Below are 17,924 nucleotides of genomic sequence, written 5' to 3' on the forward strand. Positions count from 1 at the left end.
TCAAAAAAATAAAATAAAAAAAAGGCCGGGCGCGGTGGCTTATGCCTGTAATCCCAGCACTTTGGGAGGCTGAGGCAGGCGGATTACGAGGTCAGGAGATCAAGACCATCCTGGCTAACATGGTGAAACCCCATCTCTACTAAAAATACAAAAAAATTAGCTGGGCATGGTGGCGGGTGCCTGTGGTCCCAACTACTCGGGAGGCTGAGGCAGGAGAATGGCGTGAAACTGGGGGGCGGAGCTTGCAGTGAGCTGAGATAGCGCCACTGCACTCCAGCCTGGGCGACAGAGTGAGACTCCATCTCAACCAAAAAAAAAAAAAAAAAAAAAGAAAGAAAGAAACAAGCTGCTCATTCTTTGAAGTGGATACAACCCTGCCCCAAAGTTCACGGCAGAGGCTGGACTAAGATCTAGCCCAGGAGCCTCTTGCCTGGGCACCCTTGAGCAGCACACAACCTGTGAAACCATACGTGGCTGCCTGGCAGAGGCCCAGCCCACCTTGTTCTTGATCATCCACTTGACGAAGCGTCTGTCATAGGGCTCATCCACAGCTCCAGGCAAGTCAGGCATCTTCCTCTCTGGGAGACAACGGCCACACTGAGCCCCCTGCAGCCTCCAGCCCCTGCGCCCTGCCCAGACCGGCCAGTCTCACTCACTGAAGTCTGAGATGTCTGTGATGAGGAAGTAGCTGCCGTGAGGGATGATGGGCTTCAGGCCCACTGACTGTAGGCTGCGTATCATGTGGTCACGGCAGCGCTGCATGGCCTGCGGGAACTGCACAAAGTAGCTGCTGGGTTGGCGGAAGAGCAGCTGCTCCCGCTCAAAGCTCTCGGCTACTGCAGCCTAGGCAGGGCAGATGGACACACAGATAGATCAGCTGTTCCCTGACGCGGGGGCCAGCCTGGGCTCTTTTGTTGTCCCCCCACTCCCCCATGACGTCCTGCCCCTCTTCACCTGGCTCTGTGTGGGGCAGTGGAAGATGGAGTTCTGGTGCATGGTCCGCAGGTGCTTCATGATGTGATCTGGACCCAGGACCCAGCCCACCTGGAGCAGGGGCGCAGGTAGGCGGGGAGGTCCTTCCAGGCCTGGCTAAAGCCTTCTTCATTCCCAGGCCCACCTCACTTGCCAAGGATCTTGCAGGGGGTGGTGACCTCCCACCCTCAGCAACTCACCTTCCAGCCAGTGGCGCTGAAGGTCTTGCCCGCGCTGCCGATGGTCAGGGTCCGTTCCCACATGCCAGGGAGGCTGGCTGCCCAAGGCCGAATAGAACAGCTGCTGAGACTGGGGTGGGGGCGATGGGGGAGGATGGTGGTCTGGGCCCCAGGGGCACACATAGGCTTTCGACATCCTGGATTCCTCTACATACTAAGCTATTTGCAGAACTTCCTTCCTTCCTTCCTTCCTTCCTGCCTTCCTTCCTTCCTTCCTTCCTTCCTGCCTTCCTTCCTTCCTGCCTTCCTTCCTTCCTTCCTTCCTTCACTCCCTCCCTCCATCCCTCCTTCTCTCCCTCCCTCCCTCCCTTCCTCCCTTCTTGCTTGCTTGCTTGCTTGATGGAGTCTCGCTCTGTTGCCCAGGCAGGAATGCAATGGCGCCATCTTGCCTCACTGCAACCTCCGCCTCCCAGGTTCCAGTGATCCTCCTACCTCAGCTTCCTGAGTAGCTGGGACTACAGGCACGCGCCACCATGCCCAGCTAATTTTTGTACTTTTAGTACAGATGGGGTTTCACCATGTTGGCCAGGCTGGTCTCAAACTCCTGACCTCAAGTGATCTGCCAGCCTCAGCCTCCCAAAGTGCTGGGATTACAGGTGTGAGCCACCATGCCCGGCATAGGATTTCTTTGACCTCATCCTTTCGACAACCAGGAAGGCAGGTGCTATTGTGACACTGTGTACTCTGGGAGGCAAAGGTCACAGGATCTGCAGGGCTCCAGAACCCTGGGTTCTAACTACCAGGCCTGCGCTGACTCTCAGGTGGGGTCAAGGCCCTCCCACCAATGTGCAGGGGAGGGGCCCCAGGCTGGCTTGGCTCACCAATGCTGATGTGCTGGTGCCCATCGTAGACCATCCACTGGTAGACTTCATCAGTGATACACACCACGTCATGCTGCTGGCACAGGCTGGCCACCAGCTCCAGCTCTTCCCTGGAGAACACCTACGGATGCCCAAGGAGAGCACAGACCTGCAGCTGGGACCGTCCCCAAACACAGAGGCCTACTCAGAGAGGTTAAAGAACACAGCTGTGGCCAGGTGCGGTGGCTCACACCTGTAATCCTAGCACTCTGGGAGGCCGAGGTGGGCGGAACACTGGAGGTCAGGAGTTTGAGACCAGCCTGGCCAATATGGAGAAACTCCGTCTCTACTAAAAACACAAAAATTAGCTGGGCAGGGTGGCAGGTGCCTGTAATCCCAGCTACTTGGGAGGCTGAGGCAGGAGAATTGCTTGAACCCAGGAGGCAGAGGTTGCAATGAGCCAAGATCATGCCACTGCACTCCAGCCTGGGAGACAGAGCGAGACTTCATCTCGAAAAAATAAATAAATGGCGAATACAGCCAAGCCCAGTGCTAAGGGCTGTTCTGCACCATCGCACTGGATCCCTGCAACACTGACCATGAGGTCAGTTCCCTCAGGTTCCCACATTACAGATGAGATACTTCGAGAGGCATAGTCACTATTCCAGGGTCACTGGGAAGTGATGGTGGCTCCCAGCCCAGTTCACTGTCCCAGCCCTCAGGCCTTCCCTGGGTATTCCTGCCTCTGTCCTGGGACCTCTGGAGTCTTGGTCCTCAGAGCTCATTGTGTGTGGCCCTCCCACACACAAATGAAGAAACAGAGGCCCCACAGCAGCAACTCAGTAACAGTGCAAGAGACATGACCAGGTCCGCAGGGGGCCAGGGAAGGAGGTCCCTCCAGTACCTTGCCCAGGGGGTTGTTGGGGGTGTTGAGGACCAGGGCTTTGGTGCGTGATGTGAATTTGCTGGCCAGCTCCGTGGGGTCCAGCTGCCAGTTGCTGCTGGAACCCAGTTCTCCATTCTGGATAGGACCCTGCAAGAGCAGGTGGCACGGGGTGGTACCACTTACCCACCTGACATGCAGGTCTTCCCCCAGCATCTATCCCCACGTTCTCTCCCCTGGGATCCCAACACACACACCTCCCCTCTGCCCTCCCAGCTTAGGGGAACTGGCTTCCTTCACTTCCTTCCTCCTTTTCCAACTCCCAGGGTCCAACTCAGCCCACGCCTTGGATCCCTCTGCCCATCCATCCTCTACCTAGCATCCTTACCGGCTTCAGGGGCACAAACACAGGGCGACCCCCTGCCATCATTGTCATGGGCTCGTAGCAGTCAAAAAAGGGTTCGATGATGATGACCTGATATAAGGGTCAAATCAGCTGGAGTCAGCACGGCCCTGACCTCTCAGTCCCACTCAGCCCAAGTCTTGCCCACTCACCTCGTCTCCTTCGTCCACCAGGGCCTGGAAGGCTGTGAACAGGGCCCCATAGCCACCAACGGTCACCAGCACATTCCTGAGCGGGTCCATCTCCTGACCCAGCAGCTTCCCAAAGAAACTTGCCAGGATCTTCGTCAGTGGTGGGTAACCCTGCCAGGACAGCAGGGGTCAACTGTCCAGCTCAGCCTGGGCCCATCCTCCAGCTCAGCTGTATCCAGGCAATTCTAGCACCTTCCAGCAGCAGGCCTGGGGGCAAAGTCAGGTACCGGTAGTCTGGGCCCCAGGGGACGTGGAATAGATCAGCTTTCAACACTCTGGATTCCTCTACACACCAAGCTATTAGTGGGATTTCTTTGATCTCATCCTCTCAACAACCCAGGGATAGGTGCTATTGTGATCCTGTGTACTCTGGGAGGTAAAGGTCACACAATCTATATGGCCCCAGACGCCAGGGTCCCAACCACCAGGCCTGCACTGACTCAGATATCCAGTGCTAAGCTCCTCCATCTCCTCCAGCAGCATTTGCCATAGGGCCTGTTCTGTGCCAGGCCTGGAGCCCAGGGCAGGGATTTAGCAGAGAACCAGAGGAAGTGCTTGCCTCCATGAACCTCAGTCCAAGAGCCCGCAAGGCAGTAGAAACTCCCCACTTTCCACATCTCTAAGTTTAAGAAGCATGTTTGTGCCCACTTGATCCTCTCAGCAGCTTTGCAGGAGAGGCTTTTATTTATTTATTTATTTTGAGACAGGGTCTCATTCATGTCACCCAGGTTGGAGTGCAGTGACACAATCGCGGCTCCCTGCAACCTCCGCCTCCTGAGTTCAAGTGATTCTCTTGCCTCAGTCTCCCAAGTAGCTGGGACTACAGGCACGCACCACCATGCCTGGTTAATTTTTATATTTTTAGTGGAGACGGGGTTTCACCATGTTGGCCAGGCTGGTTTCGAACTTCTGACCTTGGGTAATCCGCCTGCCTTGGCCTCCCAAAGTGCTGGGATTACAGATGTGAGCCACCGCGCCTGGCTTGATCCCCACTATTTGACAGGTAGAAAAATAGAGACCCAGAGAAAAGAAATTACTTGTCTAAAGTCACACACAGTTGAGGGTCAGGAACCTCATGTTGCAGCTTTGTAAGCACCCCTTTTTGAGAGGAAGATTAGATCCAGAAACTTGTTTGCTGAGGACACTTATAAAATACTGAAGGTGAAACCCCATCTCTACTAAAAATACAAAAAATTAGCTGGGCGTGGTGGCGGGCACCTATAGTCCCAGCTACTCGGGAGGCTGAGGCAGGAGAATGGCGTGAACCCGGGAGGCGGAGCTTGCAGTGAGCCGAGATCGCGCCACTGCACTCCAGCCTGGGCAACAGAGCAAGACTCCGTCTCCAAAAAAAAAAAAAGAAAAAAAAGTGTACTAAACCAACATTAATTCAAAATCCCTGGAATAAGCCAGTTTTACTTCGCTAGTTTTACTTCTAGGAATTTATCTTAGGGAAATACATATGTATACAAAGATGTCCACACAGGGATATTTGCTGTGGCATTGCTTATGATACTGAGATAGCAGAAGCAGTCCATCAGTGCAGGACTGCTTAAATAAATTATGGCACATCCAGGCAACAGAACAAACAGTATGCAGCCATTAAAAAGAATGAGTGCGGTCAGGTGCGGTGGCTCACGCCTGTAATCCCAGCACTTTGGGAGGCCGAGGCAGGCGAATCACGAGGTCGGGAGTTTGAGACCAGCCTGGCCAACACGGTGAAACCCCGTCTCTACTAAAAATACAAAAATTAGCTGGGCGTGGTGGCGGGCGCCTGTAATCCCAGCTACTCAAGAGGCTGAGGCAGGAGAATGGCTTGAACCGGGGAGGTGGAGGTGGAGGTTGCAGTGAGCCGAGATTGTGCCGCTGCACTCCAAACTCCAGCCAGGGCGACAGTGTGAGACTTTTTTTTTTTTTTTTTTTTTTTTTGTATATAAGCTATTTATTAACAGACAAGGCCTACAGACTTATTTCTTCTTGGACACACCCACAGTGTGGCCACGGCGGCCAGTGGTCTTGGTGTGCTGGCCTCGGACACGAAGGCCCCAGAAGTGACGCAGCCCTCTATGGGCCCGAATCTTCTTCAGTCGCTCCAGGTCTTCACGGAGCTTGTTGTCCAGACCATTGGCTAGGACCTGGCTATATTTTCCATCCTTTACATCCTCTGTCTGTTCAAGAACCAGTCTGGGATCTTGTACTGGCGTGGATTCTGCATAATGGTGATCACGCGTTCCACCTCATCCTCAGTGAGTTCTCCTGCCCTCTTGGTGAGGTCAGTGTCTGCTTTCCTCAAGACCACATGAGCATATCTTCGGCCCACACCCTTAATGGCAGTGATGGCAAAGGCTATTTTCCGCCACCCATCGATGTTGGTGTTGAGTACTCGCAAAATATGCTAGAACTTTTCAGGGATCACTAGAGACATGGCGGCAGCACAAGCAGCGGCGTGTAGGCCTCCTGTGGAAGAGCTTTTTTTTTTTTGAGATGGGGTCTCACTCTGCCGCCCAGGCTGGAGTGCAGTGGTGCGATCTCGGCTCACTGCAAGCTCCGCCTCCAGGGTTCACGCCATTCTCCTGCCTCAGACTCCCAAGTAGCTGGGACTACACGCGCCTGCCACCACGCTCGGCTGACTTTTTTTCTATTTTTAGTAGAGACGGGGTTTCACCGTGTTAGCCAGGATGGTCTCGATCTCCTGACCTTGTGATCTGCCCGCCTCGCCTCCCAAAGTGCTGGGATTACAGGCTTGAGACACTGTGCCCGGCCGACTGTCTTAAAAACAACAACAAAAAAAAAATTAGCTGGGCATGGGGGTGCACCCCTATAGTCTCAGCTACTCGGGAGGCTGAGGCAGGAGAATCTCTTGAACCTGGGAGGCAGAGGTTGCGGTGAACCGAGATTGCGCCCCTGCAATCCAGCCTGGCGTCAGAGAGAGACTCCATCTCAAAAAAAACCAGAATGAACAGAATGAGGTTTCAGTGGCTCACGCCTGTAATCCCAGCACTTTCGGAGGCCGAGGTGGCAGGATCACTTGAGCCCAGGAGTTTGAGACCAGTCTGAGCAACATGGTGAGACCCTGTATCTACAAAAAATACAAAAAAAATTAGCTGGGCGAGGTGACATACCCCTGTTGTCCCAGCAACTCTAGAGGCTGAGGTGGGAGGATCACATGAGTCCCAGGAAATGGCATATCATGTGAGCCCCACGAGGTAGAGGCCGCAGTGAGCCGTGATCATGTCACTACACTCTAGCCTAGGTGACAAGAGTGAGACCCTGACTCAAAAATAAATAAATAAAATTAGTTGGGCATGGTGATGGACACCCGTAGTCCCAGTTACTCCAGAGGCTGAGGTGGGAGGACCACTTGGGCCTGGCAGGGTCAAGGCTGCAGTGGACCATGATTGCACCACTGCACTCCAGCCTGGATGACAGAGCGAGACCCTGTCTCATAAAAGAAAAAGAAAAAAAGAACCACTGTTCTAATCCAAGCAGTGTCACATATTTACTATGTGGTCCTTTCCGGAAAACATTTGGATTTATTGTGTAATCCAATCAGTAGCTCGTCTTTCAGGACTTGGTTTAAGTGTCACCTCCTCCAGGAAGTCTTCGTGCATCTCTCCAGCCCCCTCCCCAGGTTTCATTTCCACTTTCTTACTCACGCAGTATCCCATCCTCCTCCATCACAGCATGTATCAACTGCCTGTCGTTACTGCCTTCTTGTCTGCCATCCCCACTAGACCACAAGGCACAGGCTCTGGGACAGAGGATACGCTCAGTAAACACCGAACTATGGTCACACAGAATCCTCTGGCTCTGTCCCCTGAAGCCTGACACCTGTGTGGGCTTGATGTCCAGAAATCCCTGCCCCCTTCCTCCCCCAGTGCCTCCAGGAGAGATGGAGAGACTCACAAATGCCTTGGTGTACTGGTTGAGCATGAAGTCTCCACTGACAGCGTGCTGAAAGGCTTCCACGGCAAAGTCTGGGGGCGGGAAATCCGGGAAGCCCTGGCCCAAGTTCACGACGTCATGCTCACTGGCCAGTTTGACAAACTCCACCCTGGGTAACAAACGGAGAATCAGCACCAGCCCAGCCTTCCATGGTGACCTGGACTTCAGCCTGTTTAGAAAAACTGGAAAACCGGCCGGGCGCGGTGGCTCACGCCTGTAATCCCAGCACTTTGGGAGGCCAAGGTGGGCGGATCACCTGAGGTCAGGAGTTTGAGACCAGCCTGGGCAACATGGTGAAACTCTGTCTTCACTAAAAATACAAAAGTTAGTCAGGCATGGTGGCGGGGGCCTGTAATCCCAGCTACTTGGAAGGCTGAGGCAGGAGAATCAGTTGAACCCAGGAACCAGAGGTTGAAGTGAGCTGAGATCGCACCATTGCACTCCAGCCTGGATAACAAGACTGAGATTCTGTTTTAAAAAACAAAAACAAAAAAAACAAAAAAAAACACACACAGAAGAAAAACAAAAACTGGACAACCAGCAACTGTCCTGGCCTAAAGATCTGCCTGAGTGTCACAGCTAGTTCCCTGCATTGAGATTAGGTCAGTCAGGCACTTGCTGATCACAGGAATCAGCCCAGGGGCTTTCCAAGTTCTTCCACCATGACCCACAGGAAGAAATCATCTTTTTTTTTTTTTTGAGAGACAGAGTTTCGCTCTGTCCCCTAGGCTGGAGTGCAGTGGCACAATCTCAACTCACTGCAACCTCCGCCTCCTGAGTTCAAGTGATTCTCATGCCTCAGCCTCCCGAGTAGCTGGGATTACAGGCTCCCACCACCACACCCAGCTAATTTTTGTATTTTTAGTATAGACGGGGTTTTGCTATGTTGGCCAGGCTGGTCTCGAACTCCTGACCTCAGGTGGTTCACCCGCCTTGGCCTCCCAAAGTGCTGGGAGTACAGGCGTGAGCCACCACTACCGGCCAAGAAATCACCTTTGCATCATCAACCCTGTGGAGCACAAACATGGAATGGAAGCTTCATCCTTCTTGGTGCAATCTACTGCAGTATTTTCTGTCCTGTCCTATCCTACTCTATTCTTTCCAGATACTAGTTGAGACCCCCTGTACAGATTGCATGACTCCTCCTCGGATTCGTCAACACCACGGTTAAACGCTCTGCTCATATAACCTTCACAATGGCCTGTGGGGCACGTCTTGTTCCTGGACCACTGTGGGGATAAGGAGTGGACTGACTTGCCTGAAGCCTCCCAGCTAGTACAAGGCACAGCCAGCCTTTCTACTTCCATCTCAAGCAAAGTTTTATGCTCTTGACTCTACTCTGGGCAGAACAGGGCCCTACCAGCCCAGGCACACATCATCTCTGGACCCATAATCCTCTGTTCTGGCCCTGCCTGGTGGCCACCTCTCCAGGTGGGAGAAAGGCTGGGAAGCTGGATGAAGAAGCTGGTATGTGGTTTGGGGCTAGTTTGAAGCAGAGTCAAGATCTGGCTGAGTTGAATTTGCATACCAATAAATATGTCTAAAATGTGTCATTTTTGGCTGGGCCCGGTGGCTCACCCCTGTATTCCCCAGCACTTTGGAAGGCCAAGGCGGGCAGAATCCCTTGAGGTCAGGAGTTTGAGACCAGCCTGGACAACATGGTGAAACCCTATCTTCTCTAAAAATATAAAAATTAGGGCCAGGCGCAGTGGCTCATGCCTGTAATCCCAGTACTTTGGGAGGCTAAGGCGGGTGGATCACGAGGTCAGGAGTTTGAGACCAGCCTGGCAAACATGGTGAAATCCCATCTCTACTAAAAATACAAAAAAAAAAAAAATTAGCTGGGCATAGTGGCGCATGCCCGTAATCCCAGCTACTTGGGAGGCTGAGGCAGGAGAATTGCTTGAACCTGTGAGGGGGCGGTTGCAGTGAGCCGAGATGATGCCACTGCACTCCAGCCTGGGTGACAGAGTGAGATTCTGTCTTGGGGGGGAAGAAAAAAAAAGAAAAAAAATTAGCTGGGCATTGTGTTGCACGCCTGTAATCCCAGCTACTTGGAGGCTGAAGCAGGAGAACCTATGCCAGGTGGCATAGGTTGTAGTGAGCCGAGACCGTGCCACTGCACTCCAGCCTGGGCGACAAGAACAAAACTCCATCTCAAAAATAAAATGAAAATAAAACAAGTCAAAAAAGAAAACAGTATCAACCTCTGCAAATGTCTAGTGAAGAGCTGACTGTATCTTACTTGCTTATCTTACTTATCTTAGTTTATCTGACTCTATACCAAGTGAGAGAGTCATCCCTGGATAGTCCTTAGCCTGGTGCCTGGGTGAATGGCTTTGGACAGCATTTAACTTTCTCCTCCCCAACACTCTCCAGGTGGGTATAATTCTTCATTTTGCAGCTGGGGAGATGAGGCTCAGAGCAGGTATGTCACCTGTCCTAGTGCCACAGTCATGCAGGAGAAAGCTGAAATTTGAACCAAGCCTGCTCCCTCGGGGCCCTGCCTCTCCTGAACTATGGCTGGAATCTGGCAGTCTGTGTACCGCCACCATCCGGGGTACTACTGAGTTGCTGTAAACCCAGGGATGGCCAACCCATGCCCGAGGAGACACCCACACACCTCCCCAGCCCAGCTGGCTCACCAGGGGTTGTGGTCGATCCCGTCTAGCCTTCGGGCCTGCAGCTGTTTGGCCATGGCGAGCTGGAGACAAACAAGTGGAAGGTCAGAGATGGAATCTGTCTGGGTGCAGCGGTCTGGGCTTGCACACAAGAGGGACGGCTGCTTTCTGGGCTTGCACACAAGAGGGACGGCTGCTTTCAGGCCACAGCGCCATCCTGTCTGCTCCCAGGAGGGGGAAGAGATCAGAGTTTGCAGAAGGGCAGGTTTCTGCCTGCCTCCCAAGCCTGTTATGCTCCAACACCCTCGCCTGGCTCCTCCCGACTCCAGCAGCCTCCACCTCCCCAACCTGCAGGGGCTGCCTGGCGCCTGCCCAGTGGAGACTTCCACCAGCCCTGGCTCCATGTGTCCTGAGACAGAGCCCTGACTTGGCCAGGATAAAGTCTGACTTAGGAAGGGCTGAGGGTTAAAGAAGAGGAGCAGGAGGTGGGTGGAGCGGAGAGGGAGGATAATGGCAACAGTGACAGCAGCAGCCTCCACTTACAGAGGTCTTGCTAAGCACTTCCATTTCATTCCCTGAATGACCTGGCCAGGACTATCTTATCAACGAGAAAACAGAAGGTGGAAAACAGAGGCTGGAGGGTGCAGGAGAGGGAGTGATGTGTTTAAGGCCACACAACACACACACTCAGACTTAGGCCTGTTGGACCCAAGGCCATGTCCTAATTCTGAGGGAGGCACTAATTCAGTCCTCGGAGGGTCCCAGGGTCCTGGCTCCTGGCTCACCCCTCCCCTCCTGGTGTTCCTCCCAGGCCAGCTCCCTCCTCAGCCACTGGTGTGCAGAAACTGGCCAGGGGCTGGGTGCAGTGGCTCATGCCTGTAATCCCAGCACTTTGGGAGGCTGAGGCGGGCAGATCACCTGATGTCAGGAGTTCGAGACCAGTCTGGCCAACATGGTGAAACCCCCATCTCTACTAAAAATACAAAAATTAGCTGGGCGTGGTAGCACGCACCTGTAATCCCAGCTACTCGGGAGGCTGAGGCACAAGAATTACTTGAACCTGGGAGGCAGACATTGCAATGAGGCGAGAGCACACCACTGCACTCTAGCCTGAGCATTAGAGCGAAACTCAGTCTGGGAAAAAAAAAAAAACAAAAACTTATCTGGGCGTCGTGACACATGCCTGTAATCCCAGCTACTCAGGAGGCTGAGGCCTGAGAATCACTTGAACCTGGGAGGTGGAGATTGCAGTGGGCCAAGATCATGCCACTGCACTCCTGCCTGACCCGAGAGAGCAAGACTCCACCAAAAAAAAGAAACTGGCCAGACCTGAGAGCCACCAAACTCAGGTCCTAACCCGCCTTGGCTGGGTGACCCTGGATAAGTAATTTGGCTCCTCCTGTCTTCAGAATTCCTTCAGCAGCAGGGACCTCGCATGGGCTTTTTGGTCCCTGAGGAACCTTCCGTTCCTGTGGGTTTGCCAGTCCCAGATGGCTGGTGGGCCGTGGAGCCAGGGATCCAACATTCTTCTCAGCCGCCTGCTGTGGCCAACAGTGAACCCTGGCTCAGGATTTTGCTCAGTTCCACCTCGCTCAGTTCCCACTGCACTCTCACTAGAGGTGCCACAATAGTCTCCATCTAACAGATGAGGACACTGAGGCTCAAAGAAGCTCAGGTACCTGCCCAAGGTCAGAGGAGAAGCTGGCAAGGACCTGGTCAGGGTGGCAGCCACAGTAATCTCAACACCAGGCCCCCCTGTCCTGGAGGGGCCTTGGGGACCATTTGAGTAAGTGCCAGGTCTCCCATGGCCCGAGAACCCCACCGCGCCTGGCTCAGTTGACATTTATTGAGCCTCTACCATGTACTGGGTTCTGGGATGCGCACAGGGGATCATGGGAAGCAGCACCCTACAGCGCCCAAGCCAACTATTCAGATGCAGAGCTACAAGTTCTAGACTAGAGAAGCAGGGGCAAGGGAGAAGCCCACATACAGGCTGCAGTTAAAGAGGGCTCCCTGAAAGAGAAGGCTCACGCACAGCTTTGAAGCCAGGAACGAGCCAGGCCCCAGAAGCCCCAGGCCATGCAGGTGGCAGAGTATTGGGGTTAGGGCACTTACAGTCTGGTGCAAGCACTGAGTGAGTAGGGCTCCAGCCTTCCTTCCCCAAAGGGGCCCCACCAGGTGCACAGAGATGGCTGCTGCAGTCCTGAACATGCCTCCCAGAGCTTTGGGGCACTGCAGAATTTTCCAGAGGCAGAGGAGAAGGGAGGAGACAGCCCTGGCCAGAAAATGCCTCTGAGCTCAGGACTTGGGTCCCCCACACACAGCTCTAACAATAACAACAACAACAATATGGTCATTGCGTGCCAGGAATAGCACCAAGTGCTCTGTTGCACGATTATCCAACTCTGTCCTTGTAAGAACCCTGTTACTCATACACAATAGACCCTCCAGCAACCCAAGTGACCCTTTCAAAACACAAATCACCTCTAATTAAAAAATGATCCAGGAGAGGATCACTGATAGCCCTGAATATCACCAAGAGCATAAACCAAACATGTTCTGACTCTGGAAACACACACACCACCTGCAAATTATTCCTGCTGTAAAAGCAGTCCTAAATTAGATCACACTGTTGAATGACTAAAATACAGGGACAGAAGAACATGTTAAATAACACCATGGAGATGCAATCAACAAATTCAAGCAGGGCAATATGTCTCACACCTGTAAACTCAGCACTTTGGGAGGCCAAAGCAGGAGGATCTCTTGAGCCCAGGAGTTTGAGACCAGCCTGGGCAACATACTGAAACACGATCTCTACAAAAATACAAAAATTGACCAGGCATGATGGTGCACACCTGTAGTCCCTGCTACTGGGGAAGCTAAAGTGGGAGAATCACTTGATCCTGGAGAGGTCAAGGCTACAGTGAGCCATGATCCCACCACTGCACTCCAGTCTGGGTGACAGAGGGAGATATGTCTCAAAAAAAAAAAAAAAAAAAAAAAGTAAATGCCTGAAAAAGAAGAAAAAAAATTGAAGAAATCACACTGCACAATTTGGAAGCTTAATACAAACATACAGGAAGCGAGAAAGTGTGATACTGGCTTAAAGAGAGATATATAAGTCAATTGAATAGAACTGACAGTCCAGAAATAAACTCTCACAATTGCTATTTGATAAGATGCTAAGAAACTCAAATGGGGGTCAGACATGGTGGCTCACGCCTGTAATTCCAGCACTGTGGGAGGCTGAGGCAAGTGGATCACTTCAGGTCAGAAGTTTGTGACCAGCCTGGCCAACATGCTAAAACCTCATCTCTACTAAAAATAGAAAAATTAGCCAGGCATGGTGGTGTGCACCTGTAATCCCCATTACTGGGAGGCTGAGGCAGAAGAATCACCTGAACTCGGGAGGTGGAGGATGCAGTGAGCCGAGATTGCGCCACTCACTGCACTCCAGCCTGGATGACAGAGCGAGACTGTGTCTCAAAAAAAAAAAAAAAAAAAAAAATTGGGAGTGGGGCTCTTGCCTGTACCACCAACACTTTGGGAGGCCAAGGTGGGAGGATCATTTGAGGTCAGGAGTTGGAGATCAGCGAAACCCCATCTCTAATAAGAATACAAAAATTAGCTGAGCATAGTGGCACATGACTGTAGTCCCAGCTACTTGTGAGGCTGAGGCAGGAGAATCGCTTGAACCTGGGAGGCAGAGGTCGCAGTGAGCCAAAATCGTGCCACTGTACTCCAGCCTAAGCGACAAAATGAGACTCTGTCTCAAAAAAAAAAGGTGGGGAGGCCGGGTGTGGTGGCTCATGCCTGTAATTCCAGCACTTTGGGAGGCTGAGGTGGATGGATCACCTGAGGTCAGGAGTTCAATACTAGCCTGGCCAACATGGTGAAACCCCATTTCTACGAAAAATACAAAATTAGCCGGGCACAGTGGCACGTACCTGTAGTCCCAGCTACCCGGGAAGCTGAGGAAGGAACATCGTTGGAACCCAGGAGGCAGAGGTTGCAGTGAGCTGAGATTGCGCCGCTGCACACCAGCCTGGGCAACAGAGCAAGACCCCGGCTCAAAAAAAAAGGGGGTGGTGGGTGGGAAATAATATTTTCAACAAATGAACAAATGGTTCTGGGACAACTAAATATCTACATGTAAATGAATGAATTTGGGGCCGGGCGTGGCAGCTCATGCCTATAATCCCAGCACTTTGGGAGGCCGAGGCAGGTTGATCACGAGGTCAGGAGTTCAAGACCAGCCTGGCCAAGATGGTGAAACCCTGTCTCTACTAAAAATACAAAAAATTAGCCAGGCATGGTGGTGGACACCTGTACTCCCAGCTACTCAGGAGGCTGAGGCAGAGAATTGCTTCAGCTCAGGAGATGGAAGCTGCAGTGAGCCAAGATCGCACCACTGCACTCCAGCCTGGGAGACAAAGCGAGACTCTGTCTCAAAAAAAAAAAGAAAAGAATGAATCTGGACCTCTATCTCACGGAATACACAAATATAATTTTTTTATTTTCTTTCTTTCTTTTTTTTTTTTTTTTTTTTTTGAGATAGGGTCTCACGTTGTTACCCAGGCTGGAGTGGTGCCTTCTCAGCTCACTGCAGCCTCGACTTTCTGAGTTCAAGTGATTCTCCTGCCTCAGCCTCCTGAGTAGCTGGGATTATAAGTACACACTGTACTTATAGCCTGGCTAATTTTGTATTTTAATTACAGATGGGGTTTTGCTATACTGGCCAGGCTGGTCTTGAACTCCTGGCCTGAAGTTGTTCTACTCACAATGGCCTCCCACAGTGCTAGGATTGCAGGCATGAGCCACCACGCCTGGCTAGCCCAGGCTGTTCTTGAACCCCTGACTTCAAGTGATCCTCCTTCCTCAGTGTAGGGAAAAGAAAGAGAGATCAGACTGTTACTGTGTCTATGTAGAAAGAGAAGACATAAGAAATTCCATTTTGACCTGTACCTTGAACAATTGCTTTGCTGAGATGCTGTTAATTTGTAACTTTGCCCCAGCCACTTTGCCCCAACTTTGAGCTCACAAAAACATGTGTTGTCTGGAATCAAGGTTTAAGGGATCTAGGGCTGTGCAGGATACGCCTTGTTAACAAAATGTTTACAAGCAGTATGCTTGGTAAAAGTCATTGCCATTCTCTAGTCTCAATAAACCAGAGGCACAATGAACTGCGAAAAGCCGCAGGGACCTCTGCCTTGGAAAGCCAGGTATTGTCCAAGGTTTCTCCCCATGTGATAGTCTGAAATATGACCTCGTGGGATGAGAAAGACCTGACCGTCCCCCAGCCCAATGCCCATAAAGGGTCTGTGCTGAGGTGGATTAGTAAAAGAGGAAAGCCTCTTGCAGTTGAGATAGAGGAAGGCCACTGTCTCCTGCCTGCCCCTGGGAACTGAATGTCTCAGTATAAAACCCGATTATACATTTGTTCAATTCTGAGATAGGAAAAAAACCGCCCTATGGCGGGAGGCGAGACACGTTGGCAGCAATGCTGCTACAATGTTATTCTTTACTCCGCTGAGATGTTTGGGCAGAGAGAAACATAAATCCGGCCTACATGCACATCCAGGCATAGTACCTCCCCTTGAACTTAATTATGACATAGATTCTTTTGCTCACATGTTTTTTTGCTGACCTTCTCCTTATTATCACCCTGCTCTCCTACCGCATTCCTCTTGCTGAGATAATAAAAATGATAATCAATAAAAAGTGAGGAAACTCAGAAACCGATGCCGGTACAGGTCCTTGATATGCTGAGTGCTGGTCTCCTGGGCCCACTGTGGTCTCTATACTTTGTCTCTGTGTCTTACTTCTTTTCTCAGTCTCTCGTCCCACCTGACGAGATACCCACAGGTGTGGAGGGGCAGGCCACCCCTTCACTCAGCTTCCCAAAGTGCTGAAATTACATGCGTGAACCATATGCCCTGCCCCATACACAAAAATTAATTCAAAGTGAATCACATAACTAAATGTATGGACTGGGTGCGGTGGCTCACACCTGTAATCCCAGCACTTTGGGAGGCCGAGGCGGGCAGATCACAAGGTCAGGAGATCGAGACCATCCTGGCTAACACAGTGAAACTCCGTCTCTACTAAAAATACAAAAAATTAGCCAGGCGTGGTGGAGGGCGCCTATAGTCCCAGCCGCTCTGGAGGCTGAGGCAGGAGAACGGTGTAAACCCGGGAGGCGGAGCTTGCAGTGAGCAAAGATCACGCCACTGCACTCCAGCCTGGGTGACAGAGCGAGACTCCATCTCAAAAAAAAAAAAAAAAAAAAAAAAAACTAAATGTATGAACTAAAACAATAAAACTAGAAGAAAACATAGGAGTAAATCTCTGTGACCTTGGGGTTCTCAGACATAACATCCAAAACATACACAACAAAAGAAAAAATAAACTGGACTTCATCAAAATTAAGAACTTTTGTGCTTCAAGGATACCCATTAAGGAAATGAAAAGACAGCCCATGGAATGGAAGGAAATATCTGCAAATCATAAATCTGAATGTTTCCAAAAAAGATATACAAACGGCCAAGGCCGGGCGCGGTGGCTCACGCCTATAATCCTAGCACTTTGGGAGGCCGAGGTGGGCGGGTCACCTGAGGTCAGGAGTTTGAGACCAGCCTGGCCAACATGACAAAACCTCGTCTCTACCAAAAATACAAAAATTAGCTGGGTGAGGTTGCACGCACCTGTAGTCCCAGCTACTTAGGAGGCTGAGGCACGAGAATCGCTTGAGCCCAGGAGGCAGAGGTTGCAATGAGCCAAAATTGCTCCACTGCACTCCAGCCTGGGCAACAGAGTGAGACCATGAATCAAAAAAAAAACAAAAAAAACCCAACAAAAAAAAGGCCGGGCATGGTGGCTCACACCTGTAATCCCAGCACTTTGGGAGGCCAAGGAGGGCAGATCACCTGAGGTCAGGAGTCTGAGACCAGCCTGACCAATACAATGAAACCCCATCTCTACTAAAACTACAAAAATTAGCCAGGCGTGATGGCATGCACCTGTAATCCCAGCTACTGGGGAAGCTGAGACAGGAGAATCACTTAAACCCGGGAGGTGGAGGTTGCAGTGAGCCTCTGCACCATTGCACTCCAGCCTGGGCAACAAAAGTGAAACTCCATCTCAAAAAACAAAAAAAGAAAAAGAATGTTTTGGGCCAGGCCCAGTGGCTCACGCTTGTAATTCCAGCACTTTGGGAGGCTGAGGTGGGCAGATCACTTGAGGTCAGGAGTTTGAGACCAGACTGGCCAACACAGTGAAATCCTGTCTGTACTAACAACACAAAAATTAGCCAGACATGGTGGCTCATACCTGTAATCCCAGCTACTCGGGAGGCTGAGGCAAGGGAATTGCTTGGAGGCTGCAGTGAGCTGAGACTGTGCGTTGCACTCCAGCCTGGGTGACAGAATGAGACTCCATCTCAAAAAAAAAAAAAAAAAAAAAAAGAAAAGAAAGAAAAAGAATGTTTTGGAGGAATGCTCTGGCATACTTAAAAAGTTACTCTTGGCCGGGCGCGGTGGCTCACGCCTGTAATCCCAGCACTTTGGGAGGCCGAGGCGGGTGGATCACGAGGTCAGGAGATCGAGACCAGCCTGGCTAAAACGGTGAAACCCCGTCTCTACTAAAAATACAAAAAATTAGCCGGGCGTGGTGGCGGGCGGCTGTAGTCCCAGCTACTCGGGAGGCTGAGGCAGGAGAATGGCGTGAACCCGGGAGGCGGAGCTTGCAGTGGGCCGAGATGGCGCCACTGCACTCCAGCCTGGGCGACAGAGCGAGACTCTGTCTCAAAAAAAAAAAAAAAAAAAAAAAAAAAAAAAAAAAAAAGTTACTCTTGGCCAAGCATGGTGACTCA

At 51.6% G+C, this 17,924-nt stretch overlaps 1 protein-coding gene and 1 pseudogene across 9 annotated transcripts in view; both read right to left on the reverse strand.

Moving 5' to 3' along the window:
- Positions 1-17,924, reverse strand: part of KYAT1 (kynurenine aminotransferase 1) — a 30,207-nt gene that overhangs the window by 1,707 nt on the left and 10,576 nt on the right. For 2 of the 8 annotated variants that reach the window (XM_030817968.1, XM_003264221.4), the window contains exons 2-11: positions 10,076-10,134; positions 7,392-7,539; positions 3,450-3,599; positions 3,283-3,369; positions 2,916-3,044; positions 2,033-2,153; positions 1,173-1,249; positions 955-1,044; positions 657-843; positions 499-578 (exon numbers count right to left, since the gene is read on the reverse strand). In XM_030817968.1, coding sequence (XP_030673828.1) covers positions 499-578; positions 657-843; positions 955-1,044; positions 1,173-1,249; positions 2,033-2,153; positions 2,916-3,044; positions 3,283-3,369; positions 3,450-3,599; positions 7,392-7,539; positions 10,076-10,128 — 1,122 coding nt within the window. In that variant the 5' untranslated portion in view covers positions 10,129-10,134. Of the gene's footprint in view, positions 1-286; positions 579-656; positions 844-954; positions 1,045-1,172; positions 1,250-2,032; positions 2,154-2,915; positions 3,045-3,282; positions 3,370-3,449; positions 3,600-7,391; positions 7,899-10,075; positions 10,135-11,412; positions 11,593-12,166; positions 12,379-17,924 lie in introns of those variants that run through there. The other 6 variants (XM_030817967.1, XM_030817966.1, XM_030817970.1 and 3 more) reach the window with 5 other exon arrangements.
- Positions 5,405-6,004, reverse strand: LOC105740221 (annotated as a pseudogene). The gene has a single exon (XR_001116240.2). The product of XR_001116240.2 is annotated as a 40S ribosomal protein S18 pseudogene (transcript).

This window comes from Nomascus leucogenys, chromosome 8 (genome assembly GCF_006542625.1).
Source record: "Nomascus leucogenys isolate Asia chromosome 8, Asia_NLE_v1, whole genome shotgun sequence".
NCBI lineage: Eukaryota > Metazoa > Chordata > Mammalia > Primates > Hylobatidae > Nomascus > Nomascus leucogenys.